At 35.5% G+C, this 18,089-nt stretch overlaps 1 protein-coding gene across 2 annotated transcripts; it reads right to left on the bottom strand.

Annotated features, from left to right (window-relative positions):
• Window positions 1–1,655: 1,655 nt before the first annotated feature.
• Window positions 1,656–16,000, bottom strand: LOC105147183 (uncharacterized). 2 transcript variants are annotated; one of them, XM_087402648.1, is made up of 2 exons: window positions 12,797–16,000; window positions 1,656–7,493 (listed from the first exon to the last, which is right to left on the bottom strand). In XM_087402648.1, the coding sequence occupies exons 1-2, from the start codon at window positions 13,833–13,835 to the stop codon at window positions 7,033–7,035; spliced, it is 1,500 nt and encodes a 499-aa protein (XP_087258774.1). In that variant the 5' UTR covers window positions 13,836–16,000; the 3' UTR covers window positions 1,656–7,032. The 2 variants fall into 2 exon arrangements, with proteins under 2 accessions (XP_087258774.1, XP_011056335.1); XM_011058033.2 differs by having other exon boundaries at window positions 1,656–7,532.
• Window positions 16,001–18,089: the final 2,089 nt, after the last annotated feature.

The following is an 18,089-nucleotide window of genomic DNA, read 5'->3' on the forward strand; positions in this document are numbered from 1 at the left end:
AAATTAATTTAATATTGAAATTTATTTCTATAAAATTAATAAATATTTGAATCTCTAATAATCTAATTGTCTAATAATCTTTTTCTATTCGTGTTTACTTATATAAAATAATATTTTGCTTTACATTCTTAAAAAAGATTATATCAATTTTCAGTTTTATTTTTTAATTTATTAATTACTGCATTATCTTTTTTATTTTCCATTCATTTTATTTTTAAGTTAACATATATGTATATATGTGTGTGTGTGTGTGTGTGTGTGTGTGGTGTGTGTGTGTGTATACATATATAAGTAAAGAACAATCTACAAAATAAATATAAATAATATCTTGCGCTATGTGTTTAGTACTTACCAACAAATTTTCAATTAAAAATCTTTTTTGACAAATCTTACAAAATTCTAAGATATTGTCGTTTATTATAGTCTTGTATATCTGTCAAAATCTAAATATATGTATTAATTAGGATATCATATAATTTTACATAATAATTAATTTAATATCTAATATTTGTAAATAATTCAAAATAATTTTATAAACTCTAATATCATCATTATATCTCTACATGATCTACTATTATATTATATATCAAATAGGACACAATGATAAAATAAGAAATAGAAGTAATGGCCATAACGATCAAAACTAGATCTTTAAAGTTTAAATAATTCAATCTGAATGATTATATACTATATATATATATATATATACTATATATATATATATACTATATACATATGTATATATACTATATACTATATAAATATGGTATATAATATGCATATATACCATATTTATAATCATTCGAACTAGGCGCCGCGTCGAAATGGTTTTTCGGGCTTATAAACGCAATTAAACTACTGTAATAATATCACGAATTAAATTGACAATCAATTTTTAATAATTTGATACTCAATCAGGGTATCGATTATGTTTCCCTAGGGCAAAAACGTGAAAAGTGAAAATTTTTTGTATGTATGTGTGTATATGTCATGCATATATACATAAAATTTTTCACTTTTTACGTTTTCATTCTAGAGAAAAAATTACATGATCGATCCCAGGCATCTTATTGTAGAAAGATGTTAATATGCTGAAGTTGTAAATAAATTTTTTGCAAAAAATATTACCTCGGCCGGGAGTCGAACCCGGATCTCTTGTACTCTGTATGAGCGTTGTAAGCCTTTAGAAACGAGGTTTTAGCATTATTCTTCGCAATAATCAGTGTAACTATAGGAACGTTTTTTTTTTCAGATGACGTAATATAAACAATAACAATATTGGATCTTATTCTTATATTGGATCCTTATTGGATCTATTTCTTCGTTATTACTTCTATTTCTTATTATCGAATTTTCAAATGTACGGTCTAGTAAGATTCTTATTGTTTATAATGATAAAATGTTTTTTATATCTAAATGATTTTTATACATAATATAATATTCTGAATTCGTAACTGTGAGTAAAAATTTACATATCTCTATCAATTAGTTTTTTAGTTGCATGCAAAAGAATATTTAAAGCATAAATATAAAATATGAAAAAAATTTATAGATATCCTACTCTACTAACAATTGTATATATAATATATGTTCTAAGAATATATATAACTTGCAAGTTAAAAATATAAAAATAATGTAATTCTATATTTAAATAATCTTCAAGTACTTTTAATTTAAAATTATCACTTCAAAATTATAAAAATGTTTACATATAATAGTGTAAATACAATATAAGTACTTACTTCGTATAATACATTTTAAGAGGTAAAAAAATTTTGATTAATTATTGTATTTCATTTGATTACGGAAGGAACTTCATGCTTTTTTCTCTGTAATTACTTTGGCACTAATATAACATATTTTATTATTGCACTTCGATACAGGAATAATCTTGTTTTTATTTACAAGTAGCATATAATTTCTATCTTACGAACATATCTTAATATCATACAAATACAATTAAAATGTGAATGGATAAATGTAGGAATGGAAAAAATTGAATAAAATGCACATTTTGAAAACATGTTTAAAAGTAACAAAAACAATTTGCATTTACTTCATGTCATATTTTTCTCAAGTTATAGACATTTGTCATTAAAGAATAATAATAAAGTCATAATATTTAACTATTTTTTTTAACCTATTAATCATTAAACTCATAAAAAAGTTCAAGTTTTAAATAAATTATAAATTTTCGTGGATTAAATAGCATTACATTTCAATAAGCACAGTTGGGTGTTAAATAGTACAGGTACTTTTTCAACATAATATATTTCATCAGAGAGATTGCAGATATTAAAAAAATATTATGTAATATTAAGCTTTGATATGTTGAATACTGAATCGCAGATTTAATGCCTCTTATATATATATATATATATATCTTTTTATTATTTTTAACTGTAATGCATTTAGAACCACAAAAATTTGTAAAATAAAAATCGTTTAAACTCGCAAAAATGATATTTTATAAGGGACAGTCAATATAAACAAAAATTATTAGATGATTTGTTAATTATTACAAGATTTGTCACATGTCAAATACAAAAATAAAATAATCGCGTAATTCCATGTTGATATGAATGTTGAATACCGAAATATTATATAACATTAAATTAAAAATTTTGCAATATTCTGAGTACTTTTAAATAAACTATATTGTACTTCTCATAACTTTCAGAGGTTTTGGAAAATTATAATAATTTCAAAAGTATTTCAAAAGTATATAAAGTTTTAACTTACATAAAAGAAAATTTACATCATATTTTAATGTACGCCTGTTAAAATGTAATATAAAAGGATTGCAAAAATATTTTTCTTCATTATTTTTGCATGCATAGGTTGAACATAATTAATTTGATAAAAAAACATGACGATTTATTTGTAATATTTTGTAATATGTTTTTGTCATATGTGATATAATGATCATATGTGATGGAGATTTTTGAACAGAATATTAAACAATTAATATTTACGCATATAATTTACAGATATAGCGCATGATAATATACAATATGAAGTGGCAAATCAAGAGAAAGATGATCTAATAGGTTTTTACTGCATGAAGAGCAATATTGAATAACATAAATGGTACAATTATGATTTTTACATTTATTTCATGTATTAGTAATAACTTGGTTATTACTGTTATAGCTTCATCGTCGCATATAAAAAAATAACAGAAAAATATTTTAGCAATTAAGTCACAAAAATATTTAAAAACATTTTCATATAAAACAATTTCTTTTAAATAAAAAGGTGTTATCTCTCAACCCACTTTCTTTTTTCAGCACCTCAACTACATAACATATAACTTTAGTTTTAGATTACTCATTTTCTGAATTTTCCAGACCATTAATTAAGAATTAGTGCAAAATCTTAAGCATTAAATTTTCATAATAAAATTTTCCACGAATCAGAAAACATACAATTTGTATGTTAAGAGATCGAAAAGTTCTCTCCCAAGAATTGGGCATCGTAAATCTGTGGGTCGAAAAATCAAGTCAGTATTTAGAGCGGACAAAGATAATAATGTGTATTTACTTCCTTTCTCCGTTCCGCTACTGTGTCTGTGTGCGCATATAGATTATTGTAATAATGTTATTATTATTATAGGCTGATAGGTACATACAAAACAACACACAATAAAAACAATAACATAATATTAACGTGACGCTCACAATAATAATGATAATAATATTAATAATAATATAATATAATATAATAATAATCTTAAGAATTTTTTTAATAGGCATAATAAACATCATCAGTGGTATATTTAATAATTACAATCAACTTGTAGCAAAGCTTCGGACTTTACGGTAAATGCAACAGGATCGCTACCGTCCGATCGAAATTTCTCATTTAATCATTCCATTTGAAATTATTTATTTCGTTATCATTTATATTGTATTATATTATCGTCGTTACATAATTAACTGTTACAATACCGTGGCAGAACTATACAGTTGTCCGGAACTCAGTCTCTCACGAATTCAAATTCACTCTATACGATCCACGTCTCATTATCGCGCTCTGTCTTTATTTCTTCAGCCGTATTTATTTGCTGCCATCGTTCGCAGCTATTTCATACGCTTAAGAATTTCCAATTCATAATTATGTTTGTTTTCTTTTTATCTTATTTTTCTTACTCACGGGTTTTCCATATCTCTTGCCCCTCTTGCTTACGCTCTCGGTCCTTCTTTCTCGCTTTCTTTCTCTATCGATTTTTCCAGTGCAAGGTCTGTGCCTACTTTTCATTTTGTACCACAAAACATACATTCGTATCCACAGCCGTGTGACACGTTCGTGTCACCACACATGAAACAAATGTACTCTTGCTTGCAGAAACATACATACATATATATGTGCGCGAATATACCTATACGTACACATATATATATATATATATATACACACACACACAAACACACACATACACTCGTGAAAACACACGCATACATATACATACACAAAATACACGTATATAATATATTGTAGCCATTCACACGGACTCAGTAGCCCTTTGTAATTTAGATAATGTTGCACCTTAGAATAGAGATCCAGTGAGATAATTTCTTTTTCATTTAACACCTGATTAGATTACTTACTTAATCGCTGATGTTCTGTTCAAAATTGTATTCCGGCCGCGCTTAGGACTTCGTTCATACGGGATCGATTTTCTCTTACTACGTTTCTCGTCGTGAAAGACATGAGCACGAGTTTTAAACAAAAATATGTAAAACGACCGGAAGACACGATATATCCATCGTGACATATCCATTGGATATATTTAAAGATTAATACTTGTGACATTCACTGAACGCAAAAAAATAAATGTATATATATTAATAATTATCAATAATCATGTATACATAATTATTAATAAACATTAATCAACAAATACGTCTTAGACATTTTTAAGTCTAGCCAAAGTATATAGGATATATTATAATTAATAAGAACATATCAATTCCATAATTAATTTTAATATTAAATTAATTTTTAATATTAAAACTTAACAAATGTCGATTTAAAATATCAATCGACATCACGCCCGGTTTTTATCGACGGATATTTAAAATATCCAATGGTAATGAAATATTAGAAAAAAATTTTCGACATCGGTTTTTTAACAACTTAAACCAAAAATTTGTATCACGTGTCATCAATTATCATAAAAAATAATGCAATTACACTATCTCGTCAGTAAACTAATAAAGTTTAAAGTGTTAAGTACCACAACCTTTAATCCTTTCACGGCAAGAATTTCGCCCGCGCGCGAAGATGAAAATACTGAGCCTACGATCTTAACCCTGTATAACATCATAATTTTTATGAAGATCCCAAACTCAGCCTAGAATGGTACAATAGACCACTAGTTCTGGCTACTAGGTATATTTTTAACATAAATCGCTTTTCTTCAATACTAATATAAGAATTATAGGTACTAATTTGCGATCCTTTTTAGGTGATTAGTACGACATTGTGGACGTAACTACCTAACTTTTCGGATACGCTCGTGTTCTACACTGACTTCAAAATTATCACTCTTTAATTTTGTCATGACAGGAAAATAATTGATTAACAAAAAAAGAAAGTATTTATCTGACAAATTACTTTTGATCTTTCTTCTTGAATCAAAAATCATCGTTATAAATAATACTTTGATAAATGTAAACTACGCCACAAGTTTGTTCAAATTATACATATATGTATGATAATTGACATTTAAATTTAAATATTACTGAGAACAGACATTTTTCGCAAATCTAGATGCCATTTTTATGATCTACATTTCAAGGAAATAATATTTAAAAGAGCGTAAATGACGAGCAATAATAAAATTTTTGCTAATATTAACTTTTTAGTATTACCTAGCTGTACAATAAGTAGGTAGTTGACAAGATTTGCAGATCCTTAATTCGATCATATATAATATACCCATACCGAAGTGAAAAATTCATTTAAAGAGCGATACACATGCATTTACGCGAGATCAGTGAGTCCACTTACCCCTAAAAGTGACCCATCCGCTTTATTTCTTGCGATTCTCGATGGACCGTCCAGCCCTAACTGCAAAATCAATGGTGTCTGATTGAATTAATTCTGGGTGTAACTGCGATACGTTCCAATCTCCAAATGTGTGATCCGAGCCCGATAATAGACAGGGATGTGAGACGGAGTAAACGAGTGACATGATGCGACTAAAGAGGAGACTCTGGGCGGTGGGAGGAATAGGGGTACATTAAGTGACATTAATTACCTCTTTACTTTATGTATATATATATGTATATATATATATATATAACTGGAGAAAATACTACCGAATTACGAATTGGACAGATTGCTTGGTGTCGCCCGATGACGTGTACTATTCGTAAAATACCGACACCCGACACCGACACTCGAAAAGAGTCTTCGGGCCGCTTGAAATAATGGCCCCAAACGCGCCCTTTCTATACAATAGCGAAATTTTCGCTTGATTGTGAATAATAATAATAATAATATAATTAATAATTAATAATATAATTAATAATTAATAATAATATACTACGCGCGAACTTTTTATCTTTCCTTAATAGAAGCAGTCTTTGAACGGCTGCTCGACAGAGTCCATGAGTTTTCATCGAATTCCCGTGGACGTGGATATTGATCGACGATTTAGCGGTATTGCCTCGAGTTTATTCGAGGCATCTCGACGGGTTTTCTCTGGGGCGTTCAGTACGTTCAGGCGGCCAAGCCATGAGGCGTTTGATGGAGGAGAGCGGGATACTGTTGAGCCACGTGCGCCAGCTGATGATGATGGCTGCCGGAGTGTGCGTGCGTATGTGTGTGTGGATGGACTACGGCCGTGGCGGGCGTTACAGTGCCCGACGACGATACGTGAATCGGCGGCAGCGGTGTCTGGGACTGCGGTGCGTGGAGGCTATGGCTATGACCTGCTACCAGGCTGTTATGGCTGCCCCCGCTGCTGGACGAGGTATGACTGTGATGATGATGCCCGAAGACGACCCCAGAGAAGGCCACGGGTCACTGATGATGCTTCGTAGAGCCGTTCGCGTGATGCGCCTGCGCGACCACGTGGTGACTCGAGGGTGGTGCGTGTGCGGTGCTCGGATGGTGATGACTGCCGGTCGCCGCGTGGTGATTCGCGTTATTGGCGCTGCTGCTGTTGTTGTTGTTGTTATTGTTATTTTGCTGCTGAGACTGCCGTTGGCTGTTCTTCTTGTTCTTCATCCGACGATTTTGAAACCAGATCTTGACTTGGCGTTCGGTCAGATTTAAGTTGCGCGCGAGTTCCCATCGCTTCTGTTTCGATACATAAGCGTTAAAGAGAAACTCTTTCTCCAGCTCGAGAGTTTGAAACTTGGAGTAAGGTTTGCGTTTCTTCCGCACCGTCACCTGACCCGTCCATTCCAAGGGGTTGGAGCTGCCGCACCCGACGCCCATTCCCGCTACGCCAACCCCGACTCCCACACCCGCAAGCGAACCTGCGGGAAACAAGGAAGATGGGGAGGAACCCCACATCACTTAACACAATTAGTTTGTCGATGATAAAACAACCTAGCTGCTAGCTAGTAATATTCAGCAAGGAAATGTCTCAAAGGCGAGTGAATAAATTCTCAAGATGGGTTTCAATGTCACTTGTGCTTTTCATTTTACTAAATTTATTTTAGCCTTATTCGTATTGGATAATACGATTATAATTAATAACCAAATCAATCGAAACGAATAAATTAAATCAAATCAAATGTATCATAGACTTTATTACTATGTGTAGAGATTAGTTTCTACTTAGTTTCTAGTCATTAGTACATTCGAGTAGATTTTGAATGAAGAAAGTGGTTATACTTGTTTCTTTATCATAATTGCCATTGTGCTACGAAATGATTAGCAAAAATAAGCGCAAATACACCGGTTCGTTAGTTGGTGCATTGGCGCGTAACCGATACCGTTACTCTTTCTTTTTTAGTAAACGTTCCGTAATCATTCATTAGACAAATATTTTTGCCATCTAGATCGTATAATAAATCAATAAATACAAATTGTGCTCATTTATTGCTTGAATTTATCATCTTGCGTAATAAACATATCAATCCAGAGAAATTACTCTCAGAAAATACAGTCGCTACCGTGATACCAGAAAAAATTCCTTAAAAAAGTCCTAAAAAGGAAGGAGAGCAGATATCCAGAATTAATCGTATTACATTAAAATATTCAGATCGCTACTAATTATAAACGCAAAAATAAATACTTTTTAATTTCTTTAATTCTCGTAATAAATTATTGAACAATGTATTCTGTATTACTGTTTGTATGTAATAAGATCTATATTACTGTTTGTATGTAATAAAAATGATTATTTCGTCAGTAAATCACATTTAAAAAATGTTGATCAAAATTGTCACATCAAAACGATGATTAAGCATTTATAATTTGATATTTTGTCATTCTCAAACTCTTCGCTTTCCATTGTTCTCGTATATAAGATTCTACAAGAGGAACTAGATCTGGGTGGGGTACATCAGCAACTAAATCCGCGCCTGATGCAACTCTCCGAATGTCAAAGCGTGCACTCCAGCTGCATGTGCGTGCGCAACATTATTCATACATATACACGCGTATATATACACACGGTACACATGCGCACGAGGGTTGCCGTGGCCGTTCCTGGCACAGTGGTATGATATAATTGGACCGGTTCTACTAACCGCACGAAAAACATGAAGCCGGAGTTAGCGCGGAACTGTTGTTGGGCTCGTTCCCTAGAGCGTTTCGACTGGTCGGTGGTTTTTAACAGGGTACACTATACTCCGTTGCAAACCCAGAATGTGGAGCGACGCGAATGCATTTGTTAAAGCGGAATATACGATGGGATGGTGCAAGGTACATACGGCACATCCGCGCCAGTGGAATGAAGCGATTACGAAAGCTCGCGACTCATCCGGCTATCTTTAACCCAGCCATGGACTGGATAAACGTCTTCTTGGTGTACGCAAATGCAACAAAATTATTTCTATTTGCTGGCTTGTCTGGCGATATTTCATATTTTTCATGTATATAGAAAAAGGAAAAAGGGGTTGTTTCTTGAAGCTACATTTTATATCACAAAATGTCAAATTGATCCCTTTTTCATCAAAGATAAAATTAATTAATAATTTATTTCATCACAAGAATAAATCTTAGCCACAAAAACTTTTTAATCTATCTTCGGGATCGAATCGTCTATCTTTAGCCAATCTGAATAAAAACTGTTATCGAATGCAGCCTTATTTGATCCGTCGGAACACGTGCATATAATGGACGCTATCTGCGCATCATTATAATATGTCAGATGTAACGCAGGTATTTTTATGAATTTAAGATGACAGTTCTCTAAATTTATTACTATTAAAGCTATAATTTTTCTCGCAGCTTAAATCGTAAAATAAAAACACGTAAACGCGAGTCAATTAACACGCAAATTATTAAAATATATGTTGTATTATAATATCTTATAAATATATATCGTATAAATATCTTCAACTATAAGATACGCGTTTGCGTGAACAAACAAAGAATTTTGCTCCGAGTTTTATCCCAGTTCGATTATCGCATTTTCCTCTATTCCATCCTCGAGCCTTTCTCTATCTTTTTTTTTTATCGATATGTTCTCTTGTTGCCTCGATTGCTTAAGTAATTATTTATTGCGCATTAAAATTATAGTAAGAGTAATTGACCTTTGTTAAAAATATTTAACAAAGGTCAGTTACTCTTACTACAAAATATTAAAAATATTTAACAAAGGTCAGGATTATCACAAATATTGATATAAGACAAATGGAGAGAGAGAGCATGTGTATATATATATTAAATGAATAAATAATGAATTAATGACAAATCTTTAGATAGCAGTTTATTTAATGTTTTATAAATTTCGGAATAAATATTCTAGTTTAAGATTCAATCAAAAAAGTGAATATATTAAAAGTTCACATTTTAAAAAATAATGTACAGATGACTAGCGATCTAATTTTCACATAAATACATTTTTTATTTTAAAATTTTTATTCAACTTAATTCAAAAATTAAGATAAACGACATAACGGTACATATTTTTTAAACTGGAATATGATAATTGCATAATGAATTAAACATTTCTTAAATCAATCTTATACACATCCAATCAAATATGAGTCAGATATAAAAAAGTTTTTAAAAATACTTATTATAATTAACATATTAAAAAATCAAAAGATATTATTTATCTAGAGCTACAAAAAAAAACAATGGATTTTAAAAGATACAAAAAATTACAAAGTCATATTGTTAATAAAAAGAATTAAAAAAAAAGATTAGTATAATATAGAAAGATCGAAAAATATCTGTGATTGTCGGAAATTGCAGCAATTTTTTCAAATTGATATCCGATTTCTGATAGAAAAAGTCAAAGGGTCTATAAGGGTTTAGGATTATCGCGGAGTGTAATATCGATTGGGAACAATCGCGACATCTTTTATATCTTATACTAAATATATTTCTGTTATTAATTTACGTAAGTTCAAATATACAAATTAAGTATATAAATCAAGAAATGGATAAATATTTTAACATTTTTTAATAAATTACAATCTATAATAAATTCAATATTATATTGTAAATACCGAGCAACGGAAATATTTTATTAATTATATAACTTAACATTTAAGACAATAGGGCTACCAATCAATTGTCGTATTCCTAACTAACTTTTTATTCAATGACATTTATTCAATGAATTTTATTTCAACGAATTAAAATGTTAAGTAAATACGTAAGAATTTATATATATTCTTTTAAATAAAAATTAGCAAATAAATTGTAAATCTCCATTTAAATTTTACTATTCGTACAAAACAGATAGAATTTATTTCAAAGTAAAATGGACTTGATAAAGCCATACTTTATGTTAAATTTATTCTGGCCCATGATATAAGTGCGCATAATAACGACCGGTAGGTCTCAAAGGCTTAATTAAGCGTGGATACCAATCCGCGGTAATAAATGATAGCTTGGAGAGCCCCGCGTTCTTTCGATGAAGCGGAGATAATTTCACGGAAGAGATCGACTTGTGTCGGGGACATCTGGCCGACATTGTAATTCCTCGGAGATTACCTGGACTAATATGGGATGGTTCGACGCGATACAGTGGAAGCGGCACACTCTCTGGTCTCCGAGCGAACGAGTAAAGATAATGGACCCGCCATCTATTGGGCTACGCTTAAACTATACACGGGTGCGCGCCCGCGTTTCACTATTTCGTATGTGACACGCTTGCACGTACACACGCACGCACGCACACACGCACATCTCCCTTCCGTGCGCTTACGATTAGCTCGCGGCTGATTATGCGAATTGTCTCGGTTATCAAAGTGCCGTCAATGGCGCTCGTACGAGCAACAAAGTAACGATAAACTACAACAAGGAGTGTCGTGGCGCATGTCGCAAACAAAACACAACGAAACTTTTTGAGAAGGACACGACGAACGAATGCCAACGATCGATGAGACGCGCCTTCCTTTTTATACGCTTGATATGAATAACAAATATCCACACGAATGAAAAGCTGACATTGCCGTTGCGATATAATTATGTTGAATATAATTTACAATCTGTGATATATCGATTGTATCGCAATAAAAGACGCGTATCTATAAATTAATGTCACTTCTTCGCAGAGTATTTTATTATCACGGTGATTTATATACCGTAATAAGTATTCCGAACAAATGTTAAAAAATAAGGAAGATTAATGACTCATTTTACAAAGTATATATTTAATGTTTTGCTAAAAAGGTATCTTTTATTCTAATAGTCTTTTATTCTAATAACGATTACAAGTATTTTCCTGCGGAAAGAACATTGCCAAGCAGCACAGCGTATCGTACTAATCTTCCTGAAGGGAAACTTTAGTCGATGTGAAAAAAATTCTCGTTCAAAAGTAAAATAATGGGAAGGCAGTCGCGACAATATAAGCGCGCGAAACAGCCGTTAGCCGGAAAGACTGAACGCCTGCACGGGTCATGGAACGGATCAGCTGATCGGAGGCGCGCGCCAGAGTTTACGAGTTACGGCCGCCAATAAACCCGCCGCCGTTCGTTGTTGCTCATGCGACGTTTCATGGGTTGCAGGATCCCGAGAAAAGGACAGAGAAGGGAGGAAGCACAAAAGAGAACGATGTGAATGAACGATAACTGCGGTCTTTACTTGTCGAATAAGTTCGTCAGGATTGTCCAGGAATACCTGAGACGCTCGTTTTAAGAAGTCACGTGTAATTAATGTAAATTACAGGCGATCCTTTTGTCGTAGCGTACGTTACATATGTCTTTCTTCGTAACATTCGGAACGTCTTCGTTCAGTCGTCAAGCTGTTACGGAACTAATTGCTTTGATTTCACGGGACGTTTATTAATTTCAATGGACTTCCTGAACGTGACGTTCGAGGAATTGTTACAATCGATTCGCGACAACATTCTGTGAAAATGAAAAAAAACTACCTAAAGTCTACAAACATCTTTTAGAAGCGTTGACAATAGTTTAACACGTTACAAAAACAGTAGAAAAAAAGACTCCAGTAAATCAATTTCTTTTCCACATTGTCTGATTATTCAAAACACAAATACAAATGTCAACAGTGAAAATTTTTCTGTGAAAATAATATCATTATTAAATGTGAAAAGATGTTATATTTTACATATATAAACGTAAAAGGAAATTCGAGAGCAATTGTAAAAAAAAAAAAAATTGTTATGTGGTAAATCGGAGTAGATGCTTACCTGGAGGTGGATAGGGACTCGAAGTAACAGGTTCGGGCGCTCCATAATTTCTCAGGCCACCGTATCCATCATGAGGAAAGGCACCTTCCGCAGCGACCATAGCGGCAGCAACCCTACCGCGATCATCCGCCGCGGATGGCGCCAGATACGGTACCCCCGCCTGTGAATGAGGATGATGATGTCCAGCCGTGTCGACCGGATGGTGATGCCTCGCCGTCGTGTATGGCGCGTAATTGCACCAACTCTGAGAGAAGCTCTGATGGCAGGACGACACGGCCGGATCGGCGGCGCCGGTAGCTCCGGTGGTGGATCCACCGGTAGTCGACGTGGTAGTTGCCGCGCCGGCCGAGTTGTAGGACTTGTAATCCGAGGTAGATCCAGCGGTACTGGCAGATCCAGCGGTAACGGCTGCGGGTGACCAGAAAAGTCCGGCCTTCCGGTTGTCCCTGGAGGAACCGGAGGTCGAGGTGGGATCGGCCGCCAGGTTGTAATACGTGGGGGGATTGTTACCCCCGTAAGTCTGATGATGGTTCAACGATTCGCCCGCCGTGGACGAGTAATGGGAATCCTGGGGATGATGCGGACTGTAACTCCAGCCGCCTTGGGAGCCCGCTGAATGAGAGTGACGTATCACGCCTGCTGCGCCCGCCTGACCACCTGGCGCGCCTGATGACTCCACGCAAGCTACTTCTCCGTAAGTGGTACCACCACCTCCTGGTGTCGCTGTTAATCTCTTGGCTGGTATATGAAGTGGTCCGGCTGCACTGTTGCTCGCTACCGAAGAAGCGCTTGGCGAGGTTGAACTGGCGCTTGCTGTAGGCGCCGGTGGCGCTGTCGTTGCCGATGATACCGGTGCACCAGGTGAAGTCGGTGTTGTCGCTTGATGAGAGCCCGGGGTCGAGGTTGTTTGTTGTTGAATCGATACGAGGGTCGAAGCTGTTGGTGGAACTGGCGGCGGGCTGTCCTCGTAGAGGGAACCGTTCATCATGGCCCACCAGGTCACCCCGGTGGAATTCCCCGCTCCGGTTGCTGTTCCCATCGGCGTGACGGAGCCAGGGTGGCCCACGCCGGAGCCACATAGCGGCGCGGCGTGAACATTATCGTACAGCGTCGCCGTCGAGCAAGCCACGTGATCGGCGATGGTGCAGATGATGACGGTTTATTACCGGTGTTATAACAATATTTATGTCGACCTCCGCGTTGATTAATGTAAGTGATTGTCCCGTGACCGCCGTATGCGTTTAATGAAATCACGAATTAACGCGCGATAAATCAGCACAAATCGACCAGAGTTCACCCAAAATGTAAAAGTTGTCGCATGATCATCGTGATAACAATGTAGTGATGAGCAAAGCGGTTATATGTGGATTAGAGCGATTATTCCAGTATTCGCGAAACACCGATCGAAAAATGTAACGTAGACCGCGATATAGGTAAACCAATAGTAGTAAACACGACAAACGTGCGCGTGATGGAAGAGAATTTTCACCGAGGACCGAGGAACGGAGCGCTCATCGTGATCGAGCCGGTCGTGTTGTCCGTGAATTCACGGAGTAAATAAAGAAAGCGCGTGCAGAAGGTAGCGGAGGCGCGAGGAGTGAACGAAGGCGGGTGGGGATAGGGAAAATCGTGCGGGTATACGCGCGTCGTCCGATGACGGGGTTGGTGGCGGGAGAGAGGGTGTACAGCGCCGCAGCAGACAGGTGGAGGGGTAGATAAACGTGGAACAGAGAGAAGCGAAGAGAGGCACGGGCAGCGCGAAGGATAGACGGAGGCGCGATAAAGTGCTTGGCAAATCCTCGGATCACGGAGAGGATCCACACGCGGCGATGAGAATCACGACGTCGACGACGATGATGACGACGTTGACGATGTCGGGTAAGATAATCGATGTGACAGCAGTGAGTGACCCACGTGCGAACGTCGTTAATCGTAGAGTCGATTGATAATTCGTCCAGATATTATGCGGTCGTCCAATCGGCCGATCCAACGATGCAGGATGAGGGTTGAAACGAAAACAAAATGACACAGCGCGATTTAGTGCATCGTTCGGACCGCGATAACTCCGGAGCGGCGATTGCGCTCGATCGCCACGCGTTAAGAGGGAAAAACGTTGTAAAACTACAAGTGCGCAATTTAATGCGAGCACCAGCTATGACACTTGGCAATCCGTCGATCTTCGGTAGATTGATTCACTGCGCGACTAACTGCGCTATGATCGTCCCGTGGCCTACCATATACAAGCCACACGTCGCCCCGTCTCTATCATCAGCGAATACTGTCAACCCCATCATTACGAAGGAGTTCCGAGCGCGATTCATCAAACGTTTCGCTCGCGCGTAGAACGTTCGCAATCTATACAATCGCGAAACTCACTAACGGCAAAAATTCGAACATTAGAGCCTGGAGTCGTCACGAAGAGGGAGAAGTTTCCCGGAATCAGAGCAGAATCCCTTTATCTCTCTCGTTTTTTATCTTCAAATCAATCGGATCGGGTAGAACCACCCCTTGAGCGTAATGTGACCGAAGGATTCTCGGCAGGTAGTAGAACGCTTCTTCAGTTCCGAGGATCGTGCGCCAATACACACACGCACGATGCTCACACACATATAAAATAATCCCCCTTTCTTCTTGCTGGCCTCGCTGAGCCGAACTGAGCGTCAACTGAGAGCTCTGCCCGCGACTTGGAGCCGAACGGGCCAAAAGTGACGCGAGCGCGATCTCTCGGATCGTTTGGCAAGCGAAGCCCGGACGGACTCGTCTCCCACCCTCTTCTCACGACCGCTTCTCGCTCTCGCGCGCGTTTCTTGGCGTTCTCCCCCCATCCCCCTACCACGCGCGCTCTAATCTGCTTTTCTTCCTCTTCTCCACCGTCGCAGGCCAGCAAGCACGATATACCAACTATCTTACGAGAGACTGCTCTTCTTGCCTTTCGACGAGTATTACGAACCACCAAATTTCAATACCGCTGTTTTTTTCTCGAGAACACAGGCGAATGAGAAAAAAGATGTAAAGATTACAAACGAAGACTAGACGACGAAATGACAGCAGTTACACTTACAGTACTTAATAAGAAATTGTACTTTTGGCTGGATACTATTTTACTGATAGTGTCTTCTGCTAATAAATGTACTACTGAATTAAGAGATTTAAATTCTTTTTCTTTTTTATTGATATTTTGTAATTCAAAAATATATGATTATATTAGTAAAATATATTTTTTTTTAATTATATATAATAGAACTTGTGTCTATTGTATATAAAGTGACAATCAAAATTTCAATCAAATTAAAAAATTAAATTTTTTGTATACTTCATTACAAAGAGAATCTACTTACATTAGTCATAATTGATATTTACAAATATAATAAATTTTAAAAATATAGTTACATAATGAATTCTTATCTCCGAATGTAATATACTCTAACGAGTCTATTCTTGTATTAGTAATATTTCTTTCTAATAATAGCAATAAATAATAGTCGACCTTGTTTTGCTGGTATCTTTATAGCTATAATTTGGTCACGGTTATAATTATATTTAACGGTTTCATTTTACGGTTATCATTATATATTAGCGTTCGCAGGTGTAATTACATTTATCAGAGATCGGTTCGTTCATTTCAGATAGCTAAGTTTCTCCGTAAGTAATCTTTCTGATATTTATATTACGTGCTATTTTAATTACAGCTTCTTCTCTCCTTAACTCTATAAGCGCACATCTATCTATCCTTTCAATTTCTTCAATTTCTTTGCTGTTGTAATTATAAATTTTCAATTGTCATTTTTAACGAATAGGTTGTCGAAACTCATTAGGAATGCATCCAAACTTCTCGCGTCTTCCTTCCCACAAAATGTCACGTTGTTAGTAAAATGCCCTCATGGATCACGCCTAATAGCAGCCGCAGTCAACTTTGATAGTGTGTACGTGCATGTACACGCAGTGCGAGCAATACGTCATGGCAGTATTGCAGTCTAAATCTCGGTACTTTTATGGGCAGTAAAGTAAAACGGTCTGACAACAACTCCGGTAGCACACACGCTTTCCATCTGTTTGTCCATCAATGTCGTGTGCCATCAGACTGTGTTACTCACGGCAGAATCATGTCTTAATGATCACGTATTAGTAATCGGAAATGCAAAAGTCTTTAAGAATTCCGCAATGATTTCAAAAAACGAAAAATTTTTATGATAAAGTATCTTAGTTTAATTAAATTGAAATCTTATCGCTTTTCACTTACGTGATTGTAAAAAGAATTTATTATCAAATAATAAATAAAATCGTACATGTAATATTTAATAAATATAATTAAATAAATAACTTGGAAAGTTATGCAGCACAAAATCAATCTTATTATTGCTTCAAATAAAACTATTTCGGTATTAATAAAAAATAAATTAAATGTTGCAGATTTAAATTTAGCCTAAACAAAATAAAATTTAAAATATATTTTTTATTCAAACAAAAAAGAATGATTTAAATATTTTTAAATATTTTAAATATTTTTTTTTACTAATAAACATAAATAATCATAACACTCAATTTGTATTTTTTTTTTTCAAAAATACCTTTAAAAGATGTGCCTTGTGAATATTAAGATTTCTATGACGTTTAATGTACCTGGTCATATAATGAATGGAATCTAATATGACGGCGAGACGAAAACGGGGTCGATTGGTCTGTCAGCGGCGAACCAGACAATAGGACGATTTCGAATCGCGATCGTGTCAGTACACGTGTACTAAGTAGGAAACACAACTCGCGCTTGAATACGAGTGTAATAAATCGTGCGGGAGGCGCGAGCCACCCGACGTTTGTTGTACAGGCGACGCGATCATGAATGGACTTTATAGCAGCCCGCCCATTTATAGGTAGTATGCGCGCGGTTTAGTAGCTATGGGCTTAGTGTGACGCGGTTGTATACAATCCTCTGTTTACTGCAAGTACGTACCTAGGAAATGGATAGGTTTATGGCCAGATTTTCATTCGGGCTTTCGAAGCTGATCATTCACTAAATTAATAGGAATTAACCTGCATATTGCACACATTGACGCGAAAAAAAAACGCATTGCCTTGTTATATACAATTTTTATATCTGATGTATGCTCGTCGTTACCGACTGATTGCCAAGTGCCGTATAGTATTCTTAATATACTTATTCAAATTTAATATTTCATATAGCGCGTGTTATAGTAGATGTTACAGTAAATATTATGTTCTATTTAATTCTAATCAAATTAATATCGTGGAAAATAAAATTCTAAGTACAAATTAGAATTAATATTATGTAACT

Source organism: Acromyrmex echinatior, chromosome 2, assembly GCF_024713525.1.
Source record: "Acromyrmex echinatior isolate Ae372 chromosome 2, ASM2471352v2, whole genome shotgun sequence".
Classification (NCBI taxonomy): domain Eukaryota; kingdom Metazoa; phylum Arthropoda; class Insecta; order Hymenoptera; family Formicidae; genus Acromyrmex; species Acromyrmex echinatior.